Below are 26,733 nucleotides of genomic sequence, written 5' to 3' on the forward strand. Positions count from 1 at the left end.
ATAGAAATGGCTACTGGGTGGTGGCATTCCAGTAAATGTTTAGCAACTGGATTTGTAGTGTTTGCCAATATCTATGGTGTAAATACTCCCACTGTGGCCCATTTCAAGCTGTCAGTATGACATCACCGTTAGCTGAGTTGGGAAGCATATACACCGTTACATAGTAATCAGCATAAGGACTCAGTAGATGTAAATAACCTCAAGAGCATAGCAATGGTAAAATGTAGTGAAATTTTTGGGAAATGATGAGTTTTGAGTATTTATTATCTTTGTTTTTAGTATTATTTATGTAATCATAAGTTTATTTAATTTTTAATAATGTCTATGTTTAACAAGTGACTCCTCAAATGCATGAAAACTTAACAGTGGACTCCTATGAGCCAGAGTGAGCCAGCCTCGTCGCACGGCCATCACCAGGAACACTCCTTCTGCCCACTGTGTTGATTCACCCTGGTTTATGTCATGAAGGTATAGGGCTAGAATTAGTAATTTGATATGAAGCATGTGAAAAAGGGAGGAGAAACTAGGTTTTTAAATGTATGGAGCCAGAAGCTAGTCTGGAAAATTCTTTCAATCATCAGGTATATAGATTTGTACACAGATGATTTGGTTCTCATCAATGCCTATTTGAAATGGAAGTTCTTGACCGTCAAGGTTTGCTCAAAAGTGCAGAATTATAAATGCTTATAGTTGAAAGGACATTTCATATACTTGAAAGGAAATTTTGGTCCCCATCCCCTTACCTCTCTCATATTCTCCCCAATGACATTCCCTGTTGCTTTCTTCACTCCAGGTGTTCTTGGACCTTACAGGGTACATTCCTGTCCCAGGGCCTTTGCACTGGCTATTCTGGCTGGAATACTTTCCCTAGGTAGCCAGATAACCAGTCCCTCCTCACTTTCATGTCTTAGTCACTTCTCATGAGTCTTTGCCTCAATCTAAAACTACCACACATCATCTCTCATGCCCAGTTATCCCCTGGACCATTCCTTAACTGAAGTTTTTTTAGATCTTATCACTTAGGATGTCAACTTCCTACACTAGGATGCAAGTTCACGAGGACAGTTATTTGTCTTATTTTACTTTTTAAAGTTCTTGCTGCACCTCTGGCTCCTAGAAGAGGGTCTGGGACATAGTTGTACTCTGATTGTTTCCTTTCTCTTACAACTTTTGTTTGTCCTAAAGTTTAAAGTCAACTTATTTTTTATTTGCTTATTTTTCCAACTGCTTATTTATTAATTTTTCCCCTATACGCCAATACAACTGTCATTAGTTTTTTTTTTTTCTCTAATGTTAAAAAGATCCTTTTGAGCAAAGATCAGTTCCTTATCTTTCAGTCCCTGGAGACCTGCCTCTTTCTTCTGCCCTCCTGTCCTCTCTCATCTGACAGATAACCCTCCAGCCTTCTCTTTTAGGCTGTTGATTTTCCTCATATGCCTTTTTGTCCCTTCATATTTATAATATACATTTCTGTTTATTAGTGTGCAGATAGTTTGGGCTTTTTCTGCAGTTTATCTACATGGTTCTTCCCTGAATGGGAGCCCTGACTGTAGGTTTAAGGTAGGTGGGCGAGGAGTGTTTATAGGCATTCTCCTGGTCAGGTATGTGAGCAGCAGCCCGGCAGGTTGGGGAACTTCTCAGTTATCAAAGGAAGAAGGGCTTTATTCTGGGAAAATAGCAGCTGAGTATATTTCTATCCTGATCTTTTACTCCTCCTCCTTCTCTTCCTTCTTCTTTCTGGCCTCTGTTGTAAGACCGTGTGACCTTCCGCCCTGCTGCTTTTCTAACTCCTCACCCTCAGTTCCCTTATCAGGAGCCCTCCTTTGGCATGCTGCCCACTTTCTATGGAGGGCAGTTCTAGCTTCTGTCTAGATCAGTGGTTCTCCGTGCGGTTCCAGGCCTGCGGCAGCCTTAGCATCACCTGGGACCTTGTGAGATACACAGATTCTTTGCCCCACCCTAGACCTACTGGAACTCCGAGGGTGGGGCTAAGCAATCTGAGTTTTAACAAGCCCAGTAGTCTGACAACTGTTGGCCTAGGGCAAAGCCACTGCTGCCAGCTACTCTGTTTCTGAGGCAAAGAAGGGAGTGTACACCTGTTCCAGGTGGTTCAAAGTTTCTTTAATGAGTTACCCTGGTGACTGTCCCGTGGCTCACTCCTTTTCTTTAAATGTATCGACAGGAGCTTGATGCTTCTCTGAAGCTTTCTTGGGAAGATCCACAATTACTTTTGGTGTGGTTTCCCCTTTTTCTTTTACAATCAATCCAATCCCATCCGCTTTTAAAAAGTTAGCAATTTATCATCATAATACAAGGATGTAAGTCATAAGCCAAACAGTACAAATTACTTACAATGAGAAAAGCAGTCCTCTGGCTGTCATCACTACGCCTTTGCTCCCTCACCCCATGCCACCCAGACCCATTCTCCACACTTTCAGCTGCTTTTCTGTTATTTAACTCTCTATTTCCAAATGAAAATACTTATATGGCTATTTCTCTATTATGGACATTACCTACTGACTTTCTGTTATTGCTATTGAGGATTTTTCTCTTTCTCACCATCCATCCCCTCTTCTACTCTTTCCATCATCTAAATACAGTTATATTACAATTTAAAAAAAACTCAGTAGCCAGAGTTTAAATGGGATTCACTATAGAAAATCATAGTGTACATCAACTAATTTTTTTGCTTACTTTAAACTGCTGATTTATTAATTCCCGCCCCCTCCATACTTCAGGATAACTGTCATCAGTTTTTTTTCCTAATGTTAAAAAGATCATTTCAAGCAATCTATACATTTCCTTATTTTTTAACTCCTGGAGACCTTCCTCCTGTCCTCCCACCCTCCTGTCCTCCTCTCTCATCTGACAGATTGCTCTCCAGGCCTTCTTTTCAGTTACAGTCCTGGGATTTCCCTTCACCATTCTCACCTGGCATGAATCTTAGCAGGAAGTACTTAAACAGCTCAGCATCAAGTCACCCTTCCTTGAATTGTGCTTCTAATTCCTGGCCTCTGTCCTAGTCCCTGCGACAAGTCATTCTTTTGCTATATCCACGACAGGGTAGGCCTAGTACCTAACTTTGTTCTTGCCAGTCTGTTTGCCGTGGGAACGTCACCCAGTCCCTAAACTCCTGTCTCAAGACGGGAGCCCGCCGTTACTCACAGACTTCCTTGATGCCGATAGGTGACTCTGATTCTTGAGTTTATTATCCTTTGGGTTCCATATTACTGGGCCATCTTCAGCATATAGAGGAAAGAGACTGTGAAGTCATATGCAGCTGGGGTCACATCTTACCTGCTCCTCTTGCTAGGTGCATAACCTTAGCAAGTTAAATCTTATTTTCCACATTGGATAAGTCCAAGGATCAAAATGCTACTTTCATTAAGGTTGTTACAGGGATTAAATGAGATAAAGTATACTAAGCATCTAGGGTAGTTCCTGCACGTAGATACTATCTCTATTTTCCGTTCGCTACTCCCCTGTCTCTGGTCCTAACACCAATAGCTTCCTTAGCATTGTCACCTGGTCTCACTTTTCCTTTGTATAAGCTGATCCTTCATGCATCTGCACCTGGATCTGTCTCTGTAGTACCACCTGCCTCTGCCTCTCCCATACCTTGAAACTTCCCTTTGGCCCCCTCAGAAAGCTAAGTCTAGTTTCAAGTAAAGAACCTTTCCAGGCTTCCCAATGCTGCTACAAATAAGTGGATCAAATCCACACTTAGTCTCATGTACCATTTTTTTTTTTTGGCAGAGAGTGTTTTCTAGTTCAAAAGATATCTTCTGATACAAGATGAAAATTAAATAGAAGTTGAGAATTTTGCTTTATCATCTGTCAGTATTACAACATCTGCCCCAGCCATCATGCCTACACCTTCCTTGTTCTTTTTCTCACTCTAAATATAGATTAAAGAGTCCTTTTAGTTCTCCCTAATTTATTTTGGCAAGACCTAGCTCATCCTAGGCTTTGGTCTTCCTCATACCTTTTATACAAATCTACGCTGCAATTCTGTATTTGTTCTTAATTGAGTGTTCTCTGCTCCAAGTCCTTTGAAAATCAGGATTTTCAGGGCTCCCTGTGTACCACATGACTAACTCTTTGCTCACTATTTTTTCACTCCTGTAAATTATAAGCTTCTTAAAAGCAGGAACCAGTCATATATTTCTTTCATTAATCCCGTGGCATTGAACATAGTGCCTTACATGAAACAGACCTCAGTAAAATCTTATTAACCCAACTTATTTTTGTTACTACATGCTAACGTAATTCTTCTTGGTGTATTTGTTAAAATCACATTTAAAGCTATTTTTCTCTCAGACATATTAGAATACAAACTTCTTTCCCATAACTGGACCTGAATACTAAGGTTAGCTATACATTAATTCCTATTTTAAAGTATTTAAGCAAAAGATAGCTGGCAATTCTAAACCCTATTTCCAATACTATGAAGAAAGATATTCACTGGTATTTTATAGTTTTTGTGCAACCAGAAAACAAAACTAAAACTTCGAACCCCTTTTGGTTTTAATGTTAATTTCTTAATTAAGACCTATAAAGGAATAAATCTGTGAGGCAATACAATTAAGAAGTAGGACTCACGATTTAATGAAATCTATAGACTTAATAGGTTGTAAATTAGTTATCTATAGGCAAAAGGCTTATAAGTCATATATGAGGAATTTAAAGACAATGAACAATATCCAAACTTATAACATACATATTAAATGCTGCAATTTTCAGGTCACAAAAGAATTCCTTGTCATTTGTGTTGAATGTGAAAGAGATTCTTTGAGTTTTAAAAACATTTGTTTATTGATCATTAGGAGTGACTGCTGATTGCCATCAATCAGAAACAGGGAAGTATCACCCCTGATATAAAAATGGAAACAAAATTTATTAAGAACTTGTCCATAATTTTCTATTACAGTGTTTATCAATTTTTTCTTTATATCAGCAGTATTGCTAAACACACCTTGAGTGCTTGATAGATGTGTGTTGTTGTTGATACACAAGAGATTTGGCACAGCCTCTCATTTGGTCCCCTTTAAAGATACACACCTCAGCCCCATTACTAGGAAGTACTACCTTGGTTATTGGGTTTGCTTCTTATAACCAGAAAAATCAAAAACCAATATATATATATCCCCACCTCTACCTAAGGTGGGAGCAAAACTTCCTTTTACTGCCTGAAAAGTAGAATTTTTAGTATTTTACAAATAGGGATGGTGAAGGACATAGGATTTCTTTCAATGTTGTCTGTCCTTTAGGACTACACATTCTCTGATCCACCCCAGTCTGGATTAGATGTCCTTCCCATGTGCTGCCAAAGCTCTTTGTGTTTCTCCCCATCACAACACTTAGAATATTGTGTTAAAATCTTATATTTACTTGCTTATCTCTTTTATGGTGAGAGTTCAGTGAGGAAAGCGAATGCGTCTCACCCTTGTGTTCTTAGCAACTACCAGATATATGGAGCAGATGCTGAATAATGATGAATGGATGAATAGATGGATGGATGAATAAGTACTTTACTTTTCAATTTTGCCAATCCTCTCAGGCTAATAACATGGACACATACATACAGACAGATATGCACACTTTTCCAGACTTAATCTTTATCAGTAACATTGTGTCACCCCACCAGTTGTACCTTCTCCAATTGTACCAAAGTACCATAGAACTCAGAAGCGGAAGCTATAATCTAGTGTCCTGCATGGCGGTTTTTTAATAAATGGGTTGGTATTTGAAACATGGAGAATTTGTAGGTAATGTACACAAGAGGTTTTTGATAGACCAAAGTAATATACAAATTCAAAGCATTTGTGATGATGGGATAGCTCTAAGATCTAGGCCCCTGAAAGAACAGTTTCAAATTTACGGAAAATTTGAGAAGACAGTATGGAGTTCCCATATGCCGGTACCAAGTTTCCCCTGTTATTAATATCCTCCATTTGTCTGATACATTTGCTATAATTAACAAACTGATACTGATGCATTATAATTAACTAAAGCTTATGGTTTATTCATATTTCCTTAGTTTTAACCTAAGGTCCTTTTTCTTTTCCAGGATCCTGTCTAGGACACCACATTACAATTAATTGCCATGTTTCCTTAGGCTCCTCTTGGTTCTGATAGTTTCTCAGGCTTTCCTTGTTTTTCATGACCTTGACAGTTTTGGGGAGTACTGGTACTTGGTAGAATGCCCCTCTACTGGAATTTGTCTGAAGTTTTTCTCATGGTTAGACTAGGGCACATGTGGAGTTATTTGTAAGGAGACATAGACTAACACAGTGGTTATCAACTGTTTTCTGCTTCCACATTGTCCACATGTGTGGCCCACACCCATAAGTAACATCTCTCATTAATTAGATAAGGGATGGAGGGGTGGCGGCACAGCACTAAGAGCATTTAGAACACTTTCTCTTTTCTGAAAAAGTGCCCCTCCCTATTTCTGTTTAGAAGGCTCAAATTTTACCTCCTTCTTCCATAACCCTTTGGGTTATGAAGCTTAAACAAAATAACAGTCCCATAGCACTTTGATCTCTGAAAGAGAGGTGTTGTCCACTACATAAATATCATTTACTTAACTTCTGAACAAACTCAGGAAAGGCTCTATTTTTAAATTTTATTTATTTATTTATTTATTTGTTTGTTTCTTTGTTTGTTTGTCTGTTTAATGGAGGTACTGGGGATTGAACCCAGGACCTTGTGCACGCTAAGTGTGCGCTCTACTACTGAGCTATACCCTCATCCCCTTTTAAAATTTTTAAAAATTTACTTTTAAACTTATGAAAAATGACAAAAATACAGAAAAGTTGGAAGACTAGTACAAAGAACACAAGATCAGATGACTTTGGGAGATGTTGAGTCAAAATTGCACGGACTCCAGATTTGTTTTTGTTTTTGAACAGCAGAAGGCACAGTATGTAACGTTGCCTAAACTTACTTGACTATGGAAACCCTTCAGTCCCCAGAATATTTCTTAGTGTAAGTTGTTCCACAGAAAAAAGTGTACCACCAGTGGGCTACCTCTCATGCTTGGTGTATCCGTATCTGCTCAGGAGCCTTCGGAGGACAGAGGACCCTACCTACGCAGTCTTGAAGGGATGACTTTATAAATGGGAATGTTATGCACCCTGGTAGGCTGATGAAGAGAAGCACTTGGCATGGGTGGTTTTTTTCAGCACCCCCAAATCACTTTGCGTAGGACAAATAGTCTATGGTCTTCTTCACCAGAAAGTGTCCAGAGCTCCTGGTAAATATTCCTCCATTTTCCCTTCTTTTGTTAAAATTTTTTCTAACCATTGTGTTTTTTCCTCAAGTATGGATAGTCTTTCGGAAACAAGCTCCTTCGGTTTCTGAATCTGTAGGAAGAAAAATAAATATCTTCTAAAGAAAGAATGTACGGGCACTGACTGAAAACTTGAGGAGCACACAATAATAAGCAAATTAAATTTTATGTATAGAAAGAACACAGTAGAGTCAGAGGACTGGGAAGGTAGGTTTTGAACAGCGTTTTGAAGAAAAGGGAAGGAGAAGGGATACTAAAGAAGGGACCAGCAGACATGGTCATGGAGACAGACCAGTCTTGGTGGTAGTAGGAAGCAGAGTCGTTAGGTTGGAGCAAACAATTCTTTTTAGAGAAATGAAGGTTTATGGACAAGTGGAGTGTTTAAAACAATCCACAGAGTAACTGAGATTTGATATGAAAATTAGGTAAGACGCATAGTAGGTACAAGAGTACCGGCAAAGGGGAAAGGCACAGGGATCCTCACGGTCATTGCCAACCAATGCTGGTGTGGAGCTGGGCGCTTTTCCTCAAAATATTTTCTTTCTGAAATTCTCTTTCCCCCCTTGTTTTTGGGATGATACACTCCTAGTCTTCCCTCGTAACCTTCCAGGTGCTCTTCTGTCCTATTATTATTAAGAAGTAAAATAATTTTTCATAATTATAGCTAACAGCTATACGGGTTATTACATACAGAGAATTGTGGCCTGTATTTTGTTCTCTCATTTAATGCAACTAACTGTGTGAGGTAGATATTCTTATCATCCCTTAAAATGAGAAAACTAAAACCCAATAGTTAGTAAGCTGTCACAGATAGTAGGTTGTGGAATTCAAGCGCATGCTCTTAATTACTATGTATGGAGCTTGTCACTAAAATTTTGACATTACCTAGAGTTCCGGCCTTCATCCCTTTCTTCTCAAGGTCAAATCTTTGTGTTTACAGTTTCTTTAACCTTTCCTCACAGGTTTGTGTGCCTTATAGTGTTTTTATTCTTATTGATTTTTTTTGACATACCTTTGGAATTAGTTTCATTTCCAAACTGGAGATTCAACTAAGTAGACCAGGCGAAAATACACAGAAGTGATGCTGATATTCTCATTTGATCCTATTAGCTGGTGGAGGATTTTGATTTGTCCCATTACTGATGGCACTTGACCGCTTGATTGACTTCTCCACTGTAATGCTACTTTAATTTCCTTTAATTGTGGGCATATACTTTGAAACTATGTATATTTTTCAAACCTTTTCAAACTTTGTTTATGTTTATTTATATCTGTGTGGTTTCCTATGGTATTCTACAGGTTTTAATACATTATTATCATTTTTTATTTTGTCCCAGGTTTGGCCAGAGGGACACAGGTTGGCTTGTGTCCTTTTGATATGAACATGTCCTTTTTTTTCTGGCACAACTAGCAGCTTCATTCTCATACTGTATTTCTCTTCTCCAGGTCTGGAATCTGCCATTTTACCAAGAAGTAAAATGAAGAGGAGAATGGTATTGAGAAGCCAAGACCTGGGCTAGATGTACTAATTATTTTGTTGTGTTGCAGAACCTCTCAGTGGACAGAGTATGTACGGGCTTATACACCCATGTCTATTTCTATAAATAGAAAGAGGTTGACACCACCATTACCAGCTCACTACTAAAAGGTTCATTCAAGTTTCTTTCCATATTTGTGACTCTCTTCCTCAACAGTGAAAAATTGGCTCCCATTTTCCTTAATATATTCACTTATTGGATCAATCCTCTTATACATAACCAACTTCCCATCACCGCTGCTGTCCCCTCCTCTGCTTGGCTACCCTCTTCTCTTCACCTACGCTGACATCCAAAGGCCAGGTGGCCCCTCCAGCACCGGGAACACCCATACCAGGTCCCTTCCTCGTGTGGATGCCCTCCTCACCCTGACTCCAACATGATAGCTTAGGCTGCCTTTCTGTCCCTGACAACACACATCCTTTACGATGTACTTTTAAAAATACGTGATCTCTTTTGCTTGTTACAAAACCTCTGTGAGGTAGTTAAGGAAGATATTATTCATAATTTTTCTTTGAACAGATCTTTAAGGTGTTAATTCAAGAGAGATGCCTCTAAACATATGCTAAAGTTACAGTAACTCTTCTCTTTTCTTCAAGATACATGTTTAGAACTCATTCACTTTGTGGTCAACTCTGATTTCCAGGTGTTTCTTTTCCTGCAAGTCTTTTTGTGACAAGCCATGGTGTGGTAGAGAAAGGACTGGATGCAGAGTGGAGAAACTAGCTCAAGCTCAGATCTGAGACTTTAGGCAAGTTAATTACTTTTCTCAAAGATAAAAAGATTAGAACAGATCAGTGATTCTCTGCCTGGGGCTGGGTGAGATGGGAACTCTAGGGAGTTTACCAGAGATAGAAATGCCTGCGAAATTCAGCTACAACTATCTGATCCCGTAATTCTTAATATCCCTTCCAATTAACGTCGTTATGAGTCCAAGGCAATCTTTCTCTATTGGATATATTAGCTGCTTTTACTCCTATCAATCTCATCCTTCCTTTAAAAATATTTATTAGTGGCCTATTATGTGCCAAGTACCTTATTATCTGGCTTTATCTGGATATCTGTAGTATCCCCTTTCCGAGGTGTCACAGTCATTTAGAATTTTATCTCGTATCTTCCAAACTCGGAAGTCGAACGCATTCGCATCTAAGTCGTGTTTTTTATAAACTCGCAGGGTTCCTCTCCGGTCCTTTCTCCAAGCACCGCATTTCAAGTTTCTCTTGACTTACAGACATTAAACGAATTCCTCTTGGGAACAGCCTCCCTTCACCTATCGGTGGCTCCATCAATACATTTCCTAGCTGGTCGGTGGGAATTCGGGTGGGACGTTTTGGAAGTTTGAATGACTCGCTAGCACACTCTTGCCCCTCAGCAGGGCACAACTGTTTCGCCGTGCTGTTAACACTCGGCTCGGACCCATGGAGGTCGCGAGGAGGCTGCTAATCGATTTAAGATTGTCCCCCGGTCCAGAGGTGGCCCTGACGGGGCTCTAATTTCCTCGTTCCCTGACTCAGAGCACAGACGCAGCGTGCACCGCCTTTCACTGCGCAGGAACTTCCCCAGCCTCTGCGATCACTCAGAAATGCCGGAGCCGGCTCTTCGCACGCGCCCGCCGTGCTCCTCCTGGGGCCGCGCTCGCCGCGCCACCGCGCGTGTCCTCAGGGGGCCTCTGCCTCCCTCCGCCTCCCCCGCCCCGCGTGCCCTTCAGCCCGTCCCTCCGCCCGGCCGACGCGATGGGGAGCGAGGCGCGCGCGCGCGGGCGCGCGGGCGGCAGGACGACGTGCGCGAGACGCACGACCCCGCGCGGAGCGCCGGAAGGAGCCCGGCCGGGACCTCGCTCGTCGAGCGCGCGCCGCCGCCCGCCGCCCGCCTCCCCCGCCCGGCCGCGACCTGGCGCGCGCGCACTGAGGCGCCTCCGCCGCCGCCGCCGCCGCCGCCGCCGCGGCTGCTGCTCCGGCTGCTGCAGGAGGCGGCGCTGGCTGGCGGCTGCGCTCGCTCCAGTCGGCGAGCGGAGCAGCGAGCGAGCGTGTGTGTGTTTTTTAAAGATGGCCGGAGCGGCGGCGGCGGTGGCCGCGGGAGCAGCAGCTGGAGCCGCCGCGGCAGCCGTGTCGGTGGCGGCTCCGGGTCGGGCCTCGGCGCCCCCGCCGCCTCCGCCGGTGTACTGTGTGTGCCGGCAGCCGTACGACGTGAACCGCTTCATGATCGAGTGCGATATCTGCAAGGACTGGTTCCACGGCAGGTAAATAAACCCCTTCCAGCCCCGCCGCTGCCGCCGGCCACCGGCCAACCGCCACCGTCGCCGCGCCGGCCGCCCTTGCCGGCCTTCGCCCGGTCGCCGCGCCGCGCCCGCCGAGCGCGGAGGAGCTCCGGCGCCGAGTCCCCAGCCCGGGCAGCGGGGCGCGCGGGGCCCCGGGCTCGCCGGGCGCCGGGCGGGCTGAGGGGGGCTGGTGGGATCGCCCAGCCGGGCGAAGAGTCACCACAACAAACGGGAACAAAGGGGACCGGCCGAGAAGTTGGCAGGGGGAGACCGGGGCTAGGGGACGCGGCCGGGGCAGGCGCCGGCTGAGGCTGCGGGCGGAGTGCCGGCCCGGCCCGCCGCCCCTCGCCGCGCCCGCAGCCCGGCCGCCGCCCCGCCCGCCCGGGGCTCCCGGCCCGGAGTCGCCGCCCCGCCGGCCGCTCGCCCTGCCCGGCTGGCCGCCGCGCCTTCCTTCCGGGCTGCCATCGGCTAGCCGGCACGGGGTCTCTAGAAATTGCCCTCCTTACCCCCGCCTCCGCCCGCGGGTCTCGGTCGCGCCCCCTTCCCCGGTCTTTATCAAACTTCCTCGGCTGCCGGGCGCTGAGACGGGGGCGTCGGTAGCGCCAGCCCGGCGGGGCTCCGCGGAGTAAACAGAGCAACAGATGAGGCACTCTCGGGGACTTGAAAGATGCCAGCCTGAAGTTTGGGCCGGGGGTCCCGGGCGGGGTAGCAGGTCGGCTCAGGTTGTATCCGCTACCCCGGCACAGGCCGTCCTGGCGGGGGTGGAGCGGATGGTGTGGGCAGCGGGGCCCGAAGGGACAGCCTGTCTTCCCCAACCCCCCGCGTCGCCCCCGCGCCGTGGCTCAAACTTTACAAAGAGTGAAATTTCCCATCGCCCGAGGGGCCGGCGACACCCGGGCGGCCCGGGGCAGCGCCCGGGGGCCCGGTGCGGGCGAACTTTCGCCGGCCGGTGGGGACTTGGGGTCGGGTGGCGGGGGCGGCGAGCGTCGCCGTCTGCCTCGGCCGCCGCCTGTGTTTCGGGTTTGACGTTTGTGAGAGCTCGGGCCGTCTCCGCCGCCGAGCCGCCAACTCGTGTGTTTTGTAATCAAAGTGTGAGGCTAATAAAGGGCGGCGCCACAGCCTCTTGACTCCGGCGTGGGAGGGATTCGCAGGCATTTAAACAAAGAAACTAGTTGAGGTTGGGCTCCCAAAGTCCTTATTTGGGCGTTGTGGCAAAGCCTGCGGTCACCTTTAGGTGAAGCAGGTTTCCCGAGCACCGTTTGGTGTTTATCTCGGCGAGAGTACGCTCCCGGGTAATAGCAGATATGGTGACTGTGATTGTAGGAAGTGTCCTTTGATTGACAGCAGGACATTTAAATACAGCCTCCGCTCCCCCCCCTCCCCAATTTTGCAGAAACACTACACGACCAGGCCAGATGTCTTAGTCTCCCTCTACTGGCCCTGGGAGAGAAAACCATTTAAATTAGACCGTTCCTGTCAGTGTACAGTTAGTTTTACTTAATTTTCAGGTATAGTTAGTTTCCTTAATGAATTTTCAGGTGGCGCAATTTCGACAGCAAAACAACAGAGGGGAAAACCCCAACAAACTGTCACTGTAAAAGGACAGGGGTCCTTATTTTGTATATCAGATAATCTTTTAATAGTCTGGTATATGCTGGCAATATTGTTAAAACCATGCCGCTTGTAACTAAGAATAACTTATCCAAAGTTCTTTCTTATTACTCCAGACCAATGTTTTCCCTATATTTTGATTGTATACAAAACTGAAATACGAAGATACCAAATCTTACCAATTCTATTTCTGCACCCTCTTTTCCCGTCATAGGCGACCAGAATAGAGATTATCCAAAAATCTAGGTTAAATATAGAATAAAACCCAATCCCTTGTGATTATGTAAATACTTAGGTTTTCAAGGAACTATTTTAGCTGCTTAAGAAATTTGTCCCATTGTCCAGTGTAGAGATTTGATAGGTGAATAAATTTGAGATTAGAATTTTATGTATCTTAAAGTAACACTGTAACCATGAAAAGCTACAGGTAGTTTATGGAGCATTTTGTAATTCATTTAAGTATAAATTGGTTAACAGGAGAAATCTAAGGGGAAAATAAGAGGGCATGTGTGAAGGAGGGAGAGCAAGGCTAAAACAAGTATGCTCTGTTCTGTCACATAAATTTGTGTGACTTTGTATCTGTGGGCATGATTCTGAAAAAGATTTTTTGAACCCAGGGGTTTTTTGACCATCAATCCTTGAGAAGTCAATGTAATTCAGATGTCAAAAGTTAGTTAGAAAATTTAATGATAATGCCCTGCCATGCAAAAGCAATTATCTTATTAGCAAGTTTAATTTTTAATGAAGTATTGGTAATTTGGGGTCCGTATGTTTTCCTTGTAATCAATATTTACTCATGTTTATTGTACCATGAAATGAGTGATTGGTTTTTTGAACACAGCAAAATGTTCCCTATGTATTAATTATTAAACAAGTATCATTGGCTTCTGTGAGAATTGGCCCCCAAAGTACCAAGGTATATTTTTAGTCTCTGTGCACAGCTTTCCTTTGGTTTCCAGGCCTGGTCCATCTACAGTAGTGAAAGAGATGGTAGGAGGGCGGATACAGACAATTGTCTTTACCTGGATAACTCCTTTGTACTTTTGTTTTTTCAAGTAGAAGAATTAAACTCAAGGAGTCAGTGAATTTTGGTATAAATTTGGGTTTACTCTGCCTGGAGTTTCTGACATCTGGAAATCTGAAAAGTTTTTGTCCTAATTTATGCTGATTGGGAAGGCAGACTCTTCCTTGATGCTTTTCAGCCAGGCATGAGGGCACATAGAACCAACTTTCTCCAGATTTGAAGCTTTTGGATTTTGACTGCATCCTTGATGTTCAGGAATTCCAGTCCCTCTGTCTGCCTACGCCTTTTCCGTAAGTGAGAAGGGAAAAGATCACTTGCCAGGGTACAATGTATAATTGATACCCTAAGGGCAGTGAGCTGAGGAATTAAGAGGATTTTCCTGGGAAGGTTTCTTCCAGCCTAAAGATGGTGTTTCTCCTCTGTGAGTTCTTGGTGGAAGTAAGACAATAGGGATCTTTCTTGATGATGCCCTTCCCCATAATCTCTAGGCTAGACATCTTTCCAAAGAGCTCTTACAGCATTCTGTGCAAAACTACATTATTGCCCTAATTCAGCTGTGTTATAATGTCTTTTATCTCCCCATTATAATGCAAACACTTTTATTCGTTAGTCTTTTTAGTTACATACTCATTTTAATTGGCAGAAGTAATGTAGAAAAATTGGGACATACAGAAGAGTATTAAGAATATGAAAGTACTCATGTCTTCCAGAGATTACCACTATTTTATAACATTTAAGGTATATGTATGTGTTTTTAAAAATAAAACAAAACTGGAATTCATTTTATGCATTCTGCTGTTACCTGTCATATCTACCTATTCGTTAATGTATACTTTTTCCTGTATCTTTAATGTTCTTTGAAAAACATTTTCAGTGGCTGCATAGACTTTAATTTCATGGAAGTATAATATATTTCAAAAATCATTCCCCTCTTGTTAGTTTTTTACTTTGTTTACTACTTTTTATTGTATTTCCTAATGATGGATGGTTGACATCTTTCTAAACAAACCATTGTGAACATCTCTAATCATTTCCTTAGAATAAATCAAATGAGTTAATACATGTAAAATACGTTGAAGATCTGCCACATGTAAATACTCAATAAGAAATTTCCTTGAAGTTAAATTATTAGTCCTACAATACAGATATTTTTAGACTTCTTGTGCCTATTGCCAGATTGTCCTTCAAAAAGATTGTTTCAATTTTATACTCTCACCCACTGCCCACTTCTCTTTCCCTAGATTCTCACGAAGGTATTATTAACCACACCCCCTCCCAAACAAACAAACAAAAATGTTGTCAATCTGCAGATAAATGAGTATTTTCACCAAAAGACGTACCCAAGACCGTTCATGGCAGCACTATTCATGTTATTCCCAAACTGAAACAACCTAGATTGTATAAATTGTGGTATAGTCATAAAATGGAATGCTGCTTAGTCATCAGGAGGGACTGCATTACTGATATATGCAACGACGTGGGTGAATCTCACAGAAAGTTGAACAAAAGACGACAGACTTGAAAGCTGTTTAATTCTTCTTATACGAAGTTCAAGTATAGGCATAGCTGGGTGATAGAAGTCAGGCTAGTGCTTACCTCTGTGAGAGTATTTACTGAGAGGAGGCCCAGGGGAGCTTCTGAGGTGCAGGAAATGTTCTGCAGCTTGGTCTTGGGTTGTTGTTACATGAGTGCATGCAGATGTAAGAATTCACTGAGCTGCGTGTACACTGAAGATTTTTTTAAACTCTTTAGTGTACTTCAATCATTAAAATAAAAAAGTTTGAAAGTTAAAAATTTGCCGCTTTGGTAGCTGACACATAGTATTTTGTAATTATATTTTGTTTCTTGTTCCTGACACGGGAAATTGCCTCTTGTGTTTTATTAAGTATGATGTTGGCTTTGGCCGGTTTGCAGTGTGCCTGGCGCTGTTCTTGGTGCTAGGAATATAGTAATGAACAAAGCAAGGTCCTTGCTTTCTTATAACTTATACTCTATGGTGGTGAGGCAGGGAGACGGACGGACAAATATTCATGACAAAAGAATGCTACGGGCTGTGAAGAAAAATTGAGTTAGAAGAAAAGAGAGGATTGAGGGGGTGGTGTAAGGCTACTTTTGTATAGTGTGATTATGGAAGGCTTTGAGAAGGAGACATTTGAACACAAGAATGTTTTAGATTTTACTCAGAGCAAATAGTCAAATATTTTGAGTGGAGGAATAAACGATTTGACTTAACCTTTAAAAGGTTCCATCTGGCTGCTCCATGGAGAAAAGACTAGAGGGGGAGGCAAAGGTGACGGGCAGACCAGCAAGAAGTCTGTTGTAACAATCTAGGTGAGAGATGATTTTAAATGATTGAGTCAGTTTAGGTAAGTAACAAATGTTGTGTATTAATTTTTATTCCTGAAGCTTGAGTGAATGAAGGGCTTGGTTTAGGGAGATAGAAGTATTTATCTAGAATAATGCTTTTGGGTAGGAGTTTCTCTGCTACTGTTCCAGGAACTGACTCAAACACCTGTTGAATGCTTTACCAAGTCCTATGCACTATTCTCATTGCGTTAGCTATATTAATTAGCTCATCTAATTCTCACAGTAACCTTGCTGGATAAGTATTATTATCTCCATTTTACAGATGAGGAATCTGAGAGTTGAGAGGTCAGTAACTTTCCCAGGGTTACAAAGCTGGAAGGTCGTAGAACTAGCGTCTGAACTCTTGTCTCTTTCTTGAGGGGAGAGAGGGGAATAGATGACATAGATGTGACAGGGTTCCAGAAAAATACATCTTTAAACATCTTACTTTTTTTCCCCTTAATTAAAATTATTTTCTCTAGTGTAAACATGTTTAAAATGATCATAACTGCCTTAGGAACAGAGTATAAAATAGTTATTTGAAAAGTTTTATAATTAACTCTGCCTCATCCTTAGGCAGAAATCCCAGTAAATTTCTTATTGGATTATAGTTTGATTCTTTTTTAATTTTAAGGATGGGAATTTAAAAAAAATTTATATTATATACATTTCCACTTAACGATCAAGTCTTAAAAGTATTATACTAAAGTGTTACTAGAGTATTATAAACTTACTAGGTGAACATGTATCTCCCTGTAAGAGAACAAAAAGCCCATTTATTGAGTTTCTCAATATCTTTTTTTGATGTGACAGTTTGTCATAGGAGAATATATGAGTATTTTCTTCATATATTTCACTTGTAATAGTATTATACATATATACTCAGTTTTGCTATTTGAACAAAGTATGTCGTGAAATGGAGTCTTATCTCAGACTGCCCAGCAGTGCTAACATCTAGTTCTCTCACCAAGACTTTTAAATTTTTAAACCATCCAGTTTGGGGCAAATTTCTGCTTGGAAGGCTTTCATATCCTGTGCCCTTAGGTATGAAATTGAGCTTGCTGATCACCCAAGGGAAAGAATGCCTTTCTATTTGATAATCTGACGTGGAGGGCTCAAGAAGACTAGTAGAACAGGTGTACGGGAATTTGATTATAAAGCAAGCTTTGGTTGGTTTGAGCAGTTGAAACTTCACGATAATTTGGATAGCTTTTGAACAGTTGGCCAGTGTTGATCTTGCAGCTGCTTCCAAGTTTTCTAATTCTTTTTGAAAGTTACATTTTATTATTGTAATTGTCATTTACTTACTTTTCTATAAACATTAATATTATGCTTTTCCCATTAATTTTAGTGTGAATTAATGGTAACTTGTATGATTTTTCTATGTATTTGTGTGAGTCCTCGTTCCTTTTATTGGAGAATGGTTGTTAGAAACCAAGGTCTGTCAGCAGGTGGGCTCTTTGCTTCTAGGCCTTCTGAGTGGACAGAGCTAGGAAATACACTAATCACATATGCTCACATATCTGTGTTTGTGTTTGTGTCTGTCTGTATTAAAAACTGTAAGTTTTTGTAACGGTACCTTTGATTCTTCTCTAACACCACAGGGTTCTTTTTAACCTTCCCGCTTTCCTTATTTATAACTTTTTTGCCTAACAGTTAGAAACCCAGCTCTCATTATCTACAATATGTATATTTATTTGTTCAATCCTCATGTATACATAAAGTTGTTCTCAAATTGCTAACCTATATATACCCTTCTGAGAAACTCAGTTTGTTAAGTAGATTGCACTATTTGTGTGTAGTTCTTTTTGTCTTTAACCTTATAATATCTAGGCAGAACACTTTCTGAAGCTAACTTAGTTCTTTTCCACTTTAGTATGTTATGTCATTTATTTGTAATATTGGTAGGTTTATTTGTTACTGTTTATAATGCATTTCGGATTCCTCTTCTGTCCTGGCTGGTTTTAATTGTTGGTTTGTATTTTGAGTATGTGAAACATGACTGTGGTTCTAAGAAGCCAGAAATTACTTGAAAAGGTATACCCAGAAGTGTCCTGCCTTCTTGGTTCCTCCTCCCCTCCCCTCCCCCACCCCCCATGAATAATCTCTTTAGTTTCTGATTTATCCTTTCTCTGTGGAGTTTTTTGTTTTCCCACAGTGAGCAGATACATATGTATTTTCTTACATCTACTTTTTTTATACGAAGTGTAGCATCTCTTCACTTTGCTTTTTTTTTTTTAAACTTGATGTGTACTGGAAATAGTTCATAGAGCTCTTTATTCTTTTTAACAGCTGTATAGTATGCCTTTGTGTGCATGTACCCTTTTTTATTTATCCATCCTCTTTTGTGTGGGCATTTAGGTTGTTTACAGTATTTTATAATTATAGATAACACTGTAATGAATAACCTTGTGCATATGTATTTTCATGTTGATGGAGGTGTATCTTCTGTTTCTAGAAATCAGATTGGATTTCTAGAAGTGGGATTACTTGGTCAGGAAATAAATGCATTGCTTTGTCGGGATTACCAGATTTCCCTCCAGAATGGTTGGACTAGTTGTCATTCCCACCAGCAGTATAGGAGAGTGCCTCTTTCTCCTCATTCTTCCATCAGGATGTTGCCATATTTTTAATCTTTGCCAGTCTGATAGGTGAAAAATGGTGTCCATATTTTATTCTACACATCTCTCAAGTGTGTTTGAACAATTTTTTATGGGGCTGAAGACCATTTTCTTTCTTCTTCTCTCTTTTTTTTTTTGAGAATTATCTATCAGGTTTTTGGGCTTTTGTCTCTCAATTTTTAAGACCTATTTTCATATTAGGGAGATTAGCCTTTTGTGGCATATATAAGTACACTTTCCCAGTTTATAGTTCGTTTTTTGGTTTTGTCTATGGTGACTTTTTTTTTTTTGCCTCACAAAAATTTTAAAAATATTTGTGTAATCATATTTATCAATCTTTTATTAGCTCTGGATTTTGAGTCATAATTAGCAAGCCTTTCTCTACCTGAAGGCTAAAGAGGATTTTACCTGTATTTTCTTTTAGTAGTTATATGGTTTTATTTTTTCCATGTAGATCCTTAATCCATTTGGGGTTTATTCTTGTATATGGTATGAAATAGGAATATAATTGTATTTATTTTTCCTAAATGGCTACCCAGTTGTCCTAGCACTATTTATTAAAAAACCTATATTTGCCTCAGTGATTTCAGATGCCACCTTTATAAATATTCTGAAATTATTCATGTACTTGGGTCTGTTGCTGCACTTTTTCTTCTCTTCCACTCATCTGCTTGTCCTTTCATACACCAGCACCATACTGTATTAATAATGGAGGTTTTTATAGTACGTTTTTACATCTGGTAAGGCTAGTCTTAACCTTGCAGTTACTTGTTTTAAGTGTTTTTCTGGCTGTTCTTGTAGGTTAAATTTACCATATGAAATTTACCATCAGCTTGGCTAATTTCACTAAAAAGCTTGTTGATGTTACATTAAATTTATAAATTAACTTAGAACTGATATTTTTATAATATTTAGTCATTCTCTCCAACAAGGGTGTCTATTTAAGTCTACTTTTGCGTTTCAGATGATTAAAATTTTTCTTTATATTGATTTTGCACATTATTTGTTAAGTTTATTCCTAAATAATTTTCTTTGTTACTATTATAAATGAGATTTTCTATACTATTTGCTTGCTAATTGTTTATTGGTTCTATATATGACTTGATTTTTGAATGTTATTTTATGTCTTACTGAAATAATATTTTGAGTTAGTTATGTCATCAGTTCACTAGAAGTTCATGTCATTTGCGCATAGAGATAGTTTTACTAATTCTTTACCTATTCATATGCCTCTAAATGATTTCTCTTAATGGTTTCTTTTATCTAATTGCACAGGCTTATACCACTAGTACAGTGTTGAATAGTGATAGAGATAGTGGATGTCCTTGCTTTGTTCCTGATTTTAGTGGAAATGCTTCTAGTGTTTCCTCATTAAATATACTAGCTTTTGGCCTAATTTATAATATTAAGAAAGTATCCCTCAATTCCTTTTTTTTTTTTTTAGTGTTTTTATCATGAATCTATGTTGAATTTTATCAGACTTCTTCAGCATCTGTGGAGAATCAGACACCTTTCTCCTAGATCTGTTAATAGGCATATAACCTTTTTTGTTTGTTTTTCCTTCATATATATATATTTTTTTAATTGAAGTACAGTCATCTACAGTATATAAATTTCTAATGTAGCGCATAATGTCCCAGTCATGCATATACGTACATATATTCATTTTCATGTTCTTTTTCATTAAAGGTATTACAAGATACTGAATATAGTTCTCTGTGCTATACAGAAGAAACTTTTTTTTAAATCAGTTTTTATATATAGTAGCTAACATTTGCAAATCTCAGACTTCCAAATTTGTTCTTTCCCACCAACTTTCTGCTGGTAACCATAAGATTGTTTACTATGCCTGCAAGTCTGTTTCTGTTTTGTAGATGAATAGGCCTCTAACATACTTTTAAGTATACCTAATCATTAGCTGCTGAAGAGCAGCCTCATGGAAGAGTATTCTTCACTATGTGATTCACTGTTAGATACTTAAGTTGCTTTCTGGTGATGCTTTGTACCTAAATTTTAAAACAATATTCTGTACCTGAATTTAAAAATACCACTGCCTTTGGTAGTTTTTAGTAAAAACAAAGTTGACAAATACAAGTGACATAGAGGGAAAATAAACACTGAGCAAGTAAGTAAATACAATAGGAATCTCTAAAGCATTAATGACCCAGGAATTTCTCTAAAGCAGCATTTTCTAACCTGTGTTTTGTGAACTCCAGAGGTTTAAGGTATCTTGGGAGTTTACTTCTTTTAAGTTGTCCTTTAAACTGATCATTTTCCTTTTAAAATGGATTAGTTTGAGAGCCTCTGAGTGTGTTTGAGCAAGCTGGTTACATGGGGAACCAGTGAATGTTCTTAGGATTCACTTACTGCATTTGCTTATCATTCACCTGAGTGTTGCTAACCACCATGATGGTCTTGACTTTAATTTTATTTTTTGTCTTTTTTTTTTTTTGAGAAAATTTCAAACATACACAGAAGTAAACAGAATAGTATAAGAGGCTCCCAGAAAACCATCACTCCACTTCCAGTGATTATCAGTCATTTCATGACCAGTTTTGCTTCATTTAACCCTGCCCCCATTTCCCTTGCACTTGGTATTACTCTGAAGCAAATTTGTGATGTGTCATTATATCTATGAATATTTTAGCATGTATGTCTATTAAGATAAGGCCTCTTTTAAGGAAAACTACAACACCTCTTAAATAACTGAAAATAATTAAAAATTCTTTAATATCAATAGTCAGTCTTCAAATTTTCAATTATCTCATAAATGTCCTAACATTTTTTATTATTTTAGTACTATAGTAAATGGTAAACACAGTAAATTTTGGTACTGTAGTTTCAATCAAGGTCCAAGTATGGTCCACACATGGTGTTTAGTTGACGTATGTCTTAATCTGTAGCAGTGGTTCTTAACTGGATGAGGGTTTGTCCCCCAGGAAACTCTTGGCAGTGTCTAGAGACATTTTTTATTTTGGCAGGAGGCTGAGGGTGGTGTTGCTCCTGGCATGTAGAAGGTAGAGGGCAGGGATGCTGCTCAACATCCTGCACCAAGTAGCCCCTAAAGGAAAGAATTATCCAATCCTAAATGTCAGTAGTCCTGCTGTTGGAAAACCCTGATCCGTAGGTTTTCCTTATGTCTCTCTTTTTAACTTTGCAATTTATTTGTTGCAGAAAGTGGTGGTTTATCCTATAAAGTTTTCCACTTCCTGGATTTTGCTTATTACATCCCTCCAGTATCTTTCAACATGTTCTTCTCTTTCCTGTATATTAGTAGTTAGAGCTAGGCAAGATTGGTCAGATTCAGGATTTCCCCCCCAGGAATTTTTTTTTTTAATTAAAAAAATCTTGGGGGATGAGTGGAAAGAGGTAATTCGGTTTATCTGTCTATCTATTTTTAATGGAGGTACTGAGGATTGAACCTAGGACCTCATGTGTGCTAAGCACATAATTTACCACTGAGCTATACCCTCCCCCTTCCCCAGGAATATTTTATAAGTGGGTGGTATAGTCTTCTACAGGGAGGCATAAAATGTCTGGTGGTTTTTCTTTTTTTCATGTTTCCTGACATTTTCAATGCCAGTATCCATTCATTAGCAGTTGCAAAATGATATTTTAGTTATAAAGTTTCTTCTTCATTTATTAGCTGGAATACTTCTATAAGGAGAAAAGTTCCCTTCATCTACTCCTTTGGTTATGTATGGTACAGTTTGTATAGGAGAGGCAGAGTTAAATGCTTGATTCTTTCTCTTAGTCACTAGTTTTGAAGTTAATTGGCTCATTAACATCCTCTGTTGGTTATTAGTTAAAGGTAAATTTTAATGTATAATATTTGTTAGCTGTAAGCAATATAAAGTAAAATGATGAAGTTTTAAAAAGATCCATGTCTCCTTTGACCACATAATTTGTAACTGAAAAACAAAAACAAAACCCCAAAATCTGGTGAGAAATTCAAGCAATATAGAAAGATTAAAAAAATGAAAAGTGAAAGGCTCTCATCTCCTTCCTACATTTCCCTTTCCCCAGTGGTAAACACCATTAACAGTTTTGAATTTCCATCCAGATGGAAGGGGTCATACGGTGTACGTGGTTTTGTACCTTGCTCTTTTTCATTTATTAAAATATTCTGGAGGTTGAGGAGAGCTTTTCACATCAGCATATACAGATATCTCATTCATTTTAATGTCTGTGTAGAATTCCACTCTGTGTATTTACCATAATTTACCTGGTTCTCTGTAGTTGAATTCTTCAGTTGGTTTCTCTCTCTCTCTTTCTCTCTCAGTACTTAATAGCGCTGCACTGTACATATATTCGTGTGTTTATCTTTTTTCTTCATGAGCATTTAGGTATTTGTCAGGTAAGTTTCTAGCGTTATACATTTTGAAATTGTTTTTTAGCCGTAGTCCTATTTAAAATTTATATTCTAAAGGGATTGTTGATCAAAGAAAGGAAGTGTGCAGAACACTAATACAGAAATACAAATTTGATGAGCTTAAACATACTAACTATGCGAATTTAAGATACTTCTTTACAGAGCTGTAAGTTCCATTCATCTGATAATTCTAATACATCAGGAGATCAATGTTAGAGAAAATACAATGACATATCCAATTAGTATTTTATTATGGGGAGGTGGGGATAAAACTCTTTCAAAATGCTTTCTGGAGAAGTGCTAAACATCCTTTGTAATTTGGAAGTGTTTTCCTTGAGCACAAAACACAGAATTTCAAACATAATATTGACTCCTATTTATCAGTTAGTAATCATAACAGTCTGACATCATGTGTAGTAAATTATGAAACTGCAGAAGTGGAGGGAATTATAGCATTGTAGATAATTTGGTGTTTCTTATGCACAAAAGCTATTGTCAGATGAGTGGTTCTATTTGACAAAGATATTGGAATGTGGTCCACTGTAGTCCTTTTGATTTATATAGTGTTCTATCGATACTTTAATATTAATATATATAAAAGAAGATGTAATGGTCCTGGATGTCTGTCTGGAAGTCCTGGAGAAATTCACACTGCCCAGGAACCCCATAGACTATTGAAAAAACAAACAAGCACATGAACACAAGTCAGAACAGTGAAGCAGTCTGGATAGCATCCTGACTGATCCAGTAAGTGACAAAGTATGGGGCAAAAGGCACCCTATAAGCAGAGGCTTTCTGGCCACTTCCCATCAATGACTAAAGAAAGTTTCCATGGTGACCCCAAGTGTGGGGGCGTTCTCCCCCAGGCCCTGGGTTTGTGGGTTCCTGGGGGTTTCCTCTTCTCTGTGACCTACTGCAGTGCCTCACTTGTCACACACGCTACACTGTAGACATGTGGTCAGTCTTTTTTTTTTTTTTTTTTACTTCACTACTCTATGAAGGAACCTTGGAATATACACTGTCTGCAGATTAGAGGAATTATAGTCTTTTTACTTAATTTGTCACAGGTGTGACTCGTATTCCTCTCTTACATTCTTCCTATTTTAAGGCTGTCTTTCTGTGTGCCTGGTTCTTGAAGTCACTTTCCTTTTTTTGCTGGCTTGTTTTTATTTTCCATGTATTAGAGCATCAACATTTCCTCAGATGCCATGGTTACTGGGAGAGCGGAGGCCCTTCTGTTTAATTCAGAGACTTCTTTCCTCAGGCCTGCTCTTCCAACCATCTAAATGCCAAGTAGTCAGCGCTGGACTCAGCCTCCCTTATTTTCCTGTTCTTGCCCCTCTCTTTGTGGGAAGGGAGATCACATACACTGATGTGAACTTTTTTTCTCTTTCCTTGAACCCCTTGTTGGAAATGATTATCCTCTGAAAGATCCAAGGGCTTTCACACGCCTCTTTCCCTCAGGACCACCTCCTTGGGACTGCCTCTCCTTTTAGGCGTGTTACCCAGGAATCTGTCCACCTACCCCCTGCCAATTGCAGGGTTGTTTTTAGCCTTGTTCTGGCCCCAGGCCTGCTGCGTGATTCATTGACCAGTTCTGACACTCTTGAGAGGTTCTTTCATTTCTTTGGACAGGACAGAGGAAGATGGTGGTGCAGACTTCTTAGGACTTTAAGATCAAGAGATGTTAAGATATGCGTGACTTCTCTTCCCTCTTCACCACGTCTGTGATTTTTAGTTTCATTACCACTCACATTTCGAGGTTTCACTGACCACCATCATGGTTTCTGCCATATCTGTGTAACACTTGTATTTATTTAATATTTTTCTTTAAAACAACTTTAAATGGATTTTGGTATTTTAAATTTAATTTTGTCCCAAACAGTGGTATCTGTTAAATCATATGTTTGTGATACTCACTACATATTTTAATATTTGTGAGGAGAGATATATTTTTTGAGATAAATACTCTCTATCATCTGAAACATATATGTGTAAGACTGTTAGAAGGGTGATGGCAATTAATGACAGGACAAAAACAGGTACAGGGAAAGGATACAGGTTTCTTTAAAGGAGGGAAAGGATTGAAGAACTTAACCAAATGAGAATGGCTCCATAAAACAGGAGGCCCCAAAGAATTTGTCCCATTGGCAGGACAAGCTTCCCCTGGCCTTCAGTTCTCATATAGATGCCCCGTTGCCAGTGATGTGCCATCTGGGAACTGGATCCCATCAGGTTCAGCCATTCTCACAGTGTTGATGGTGTTGGGGTCCTCTGGGTTCCTCCCTCTTTTAATGGTGACCTTGCCTGGCCACCAGGTGTGAGTAACTACTCTCAACCTCAGCACATTCCTCAATATTGGTGGCAAGGTTGGGTGACTTGAGATCAGCTTCCAGATGTGCCATCTTCCTAGCAAGTCTATTCCTCCAGGTATGCATAACTCTCCGCTTCGGTAGACCTTGAGCTAGATCAGTAAAAAGTAACTAGAAGGTTTCTACACCCCCACAGGAAGAAGGGATCCTTGAGTGATGAAGTGTAGCTTATCTATTATGTCAAAATAGCATATATTCTTCAAATAAATGACATTTTTTCCCCTTAGACATCATTTATTCTGGTCATTGTTTTTGAAATGTCAGTGTTACACTCTTGTATTCAACCATTTGTTTGTGAGCCAAAGTTTGCTTTAGTATGGAGAGATCTATTTTCAGAAGTAGGAAATTTCTGGAAATGTAATTTCAGAAAGAAAAGGAAACTGCTAAGTCACTGGAAATTATCTTTAAATATATTAGATATATCAGATCCCATCCTCTTTTCCCTCTCCAAGGACATAACTTTAACAGTTAACCCTTCCCCCACAATACCATTTTTTCTCATTAGTGTGAAGATAGTGTATAACCTTCATTTAAAAAAACAAAACAAAACAAAACAAAACAGCTTCCTTGACCTGGCATTCCTCCTTCAGCTGCAACCCCCCTTTTTTTTCTCCCTTTCTAGCAAAATTCATCAGAAGAATTGTCCATATTTGCTGCCTTCAGTTGTTGTTTTTCTTCCCTTCTATCAAACTGAGGTTCCATTTTGTCTAAATCCAGTCCAGGGGGGCTTTCGTCTCTACACGCCATTGGAATAGTTCTTATCAGTTACCAGTTTCACTTTACCTGGCTTCTAGGAAATGCCTGTTGCTGATATTCCTCCTGCTTCACTCTTCCTTCCCCCTCCTCTGTCCTTCTTGCAGTTCCCTCTTATCTCCCTGATCTTTTATCACTGGAGTACCCCGGGGTTCGTTCCTCAGTAGTTCTCTTTTTCTAGCATTTATCTGGTCTCACTACTTCAGCCTTCATCTGTATGTGGATGACCCCTACATTTTTATCTCCTTTGAGTTGTAGTCATAAGTATGTAATTGCCAACTTAATGTCTCCACTTGGAGGAAGAGCAGGCATCCCATCCCTTCCCCGGGCAGCCACTCCTCCGTACTCTCTCTATCTCGGTCAATGGCTACTCCTTCAGGCCAGAATCATTGGAGTCATCCTTCCTTGCTGCTTCTCTCATAATCTGCATTAAATTCTTCAGCAAATCCTGTTGGCTTATCTTCAGAATCTCACCACTTCTCATCACTTTCACCATCCCTCTCCTGTATAAACTGAGGTTATTAACTTCCCAACTAGACCTCCTCCTT

At 40.2% G+C, this 26,733-nt stretch overlaps 1 protein-coding gene across 1 annotated transcript in view; it reads left to right on the plus strand.

Moving 5' to 3' along the window:
* The first annotated feature begins 10,752 nt into the window (after positions 1-10,752).
* The window catches only part of KDM7A (lysine demethylase 7A), a 76,529-nt gene continuing 60,548 nt past the window's right edge, over positions 10,753-26,733 (plus strand). The window contains exon 1 of the mRNA XM_072964346.1: positions 10,753-11,068. Coding sequence (XP_072820447.1) covers positions 10,875-11,068 — 194 coding nt within the window. The 5' untranslated portion in view covers positions 10,753-10,874. The remainder of the gene's footprint in view (positions 11,069-26,733) is intronic.

Source organism: Vicugna pacos, chromosome 7 (assembly GCF_048564905.1).
Source record: "Vicugna pacos chromosome 7, VicPac4, whole genome shotgun sequence".
Classification (NCBI taxonomy): domain Eukaryota; kingdom Metazoa; phylum Chordata; class Mammalia; order Artiodactyla; family Camelidae; genus Vicugna; species Vicugna pacos.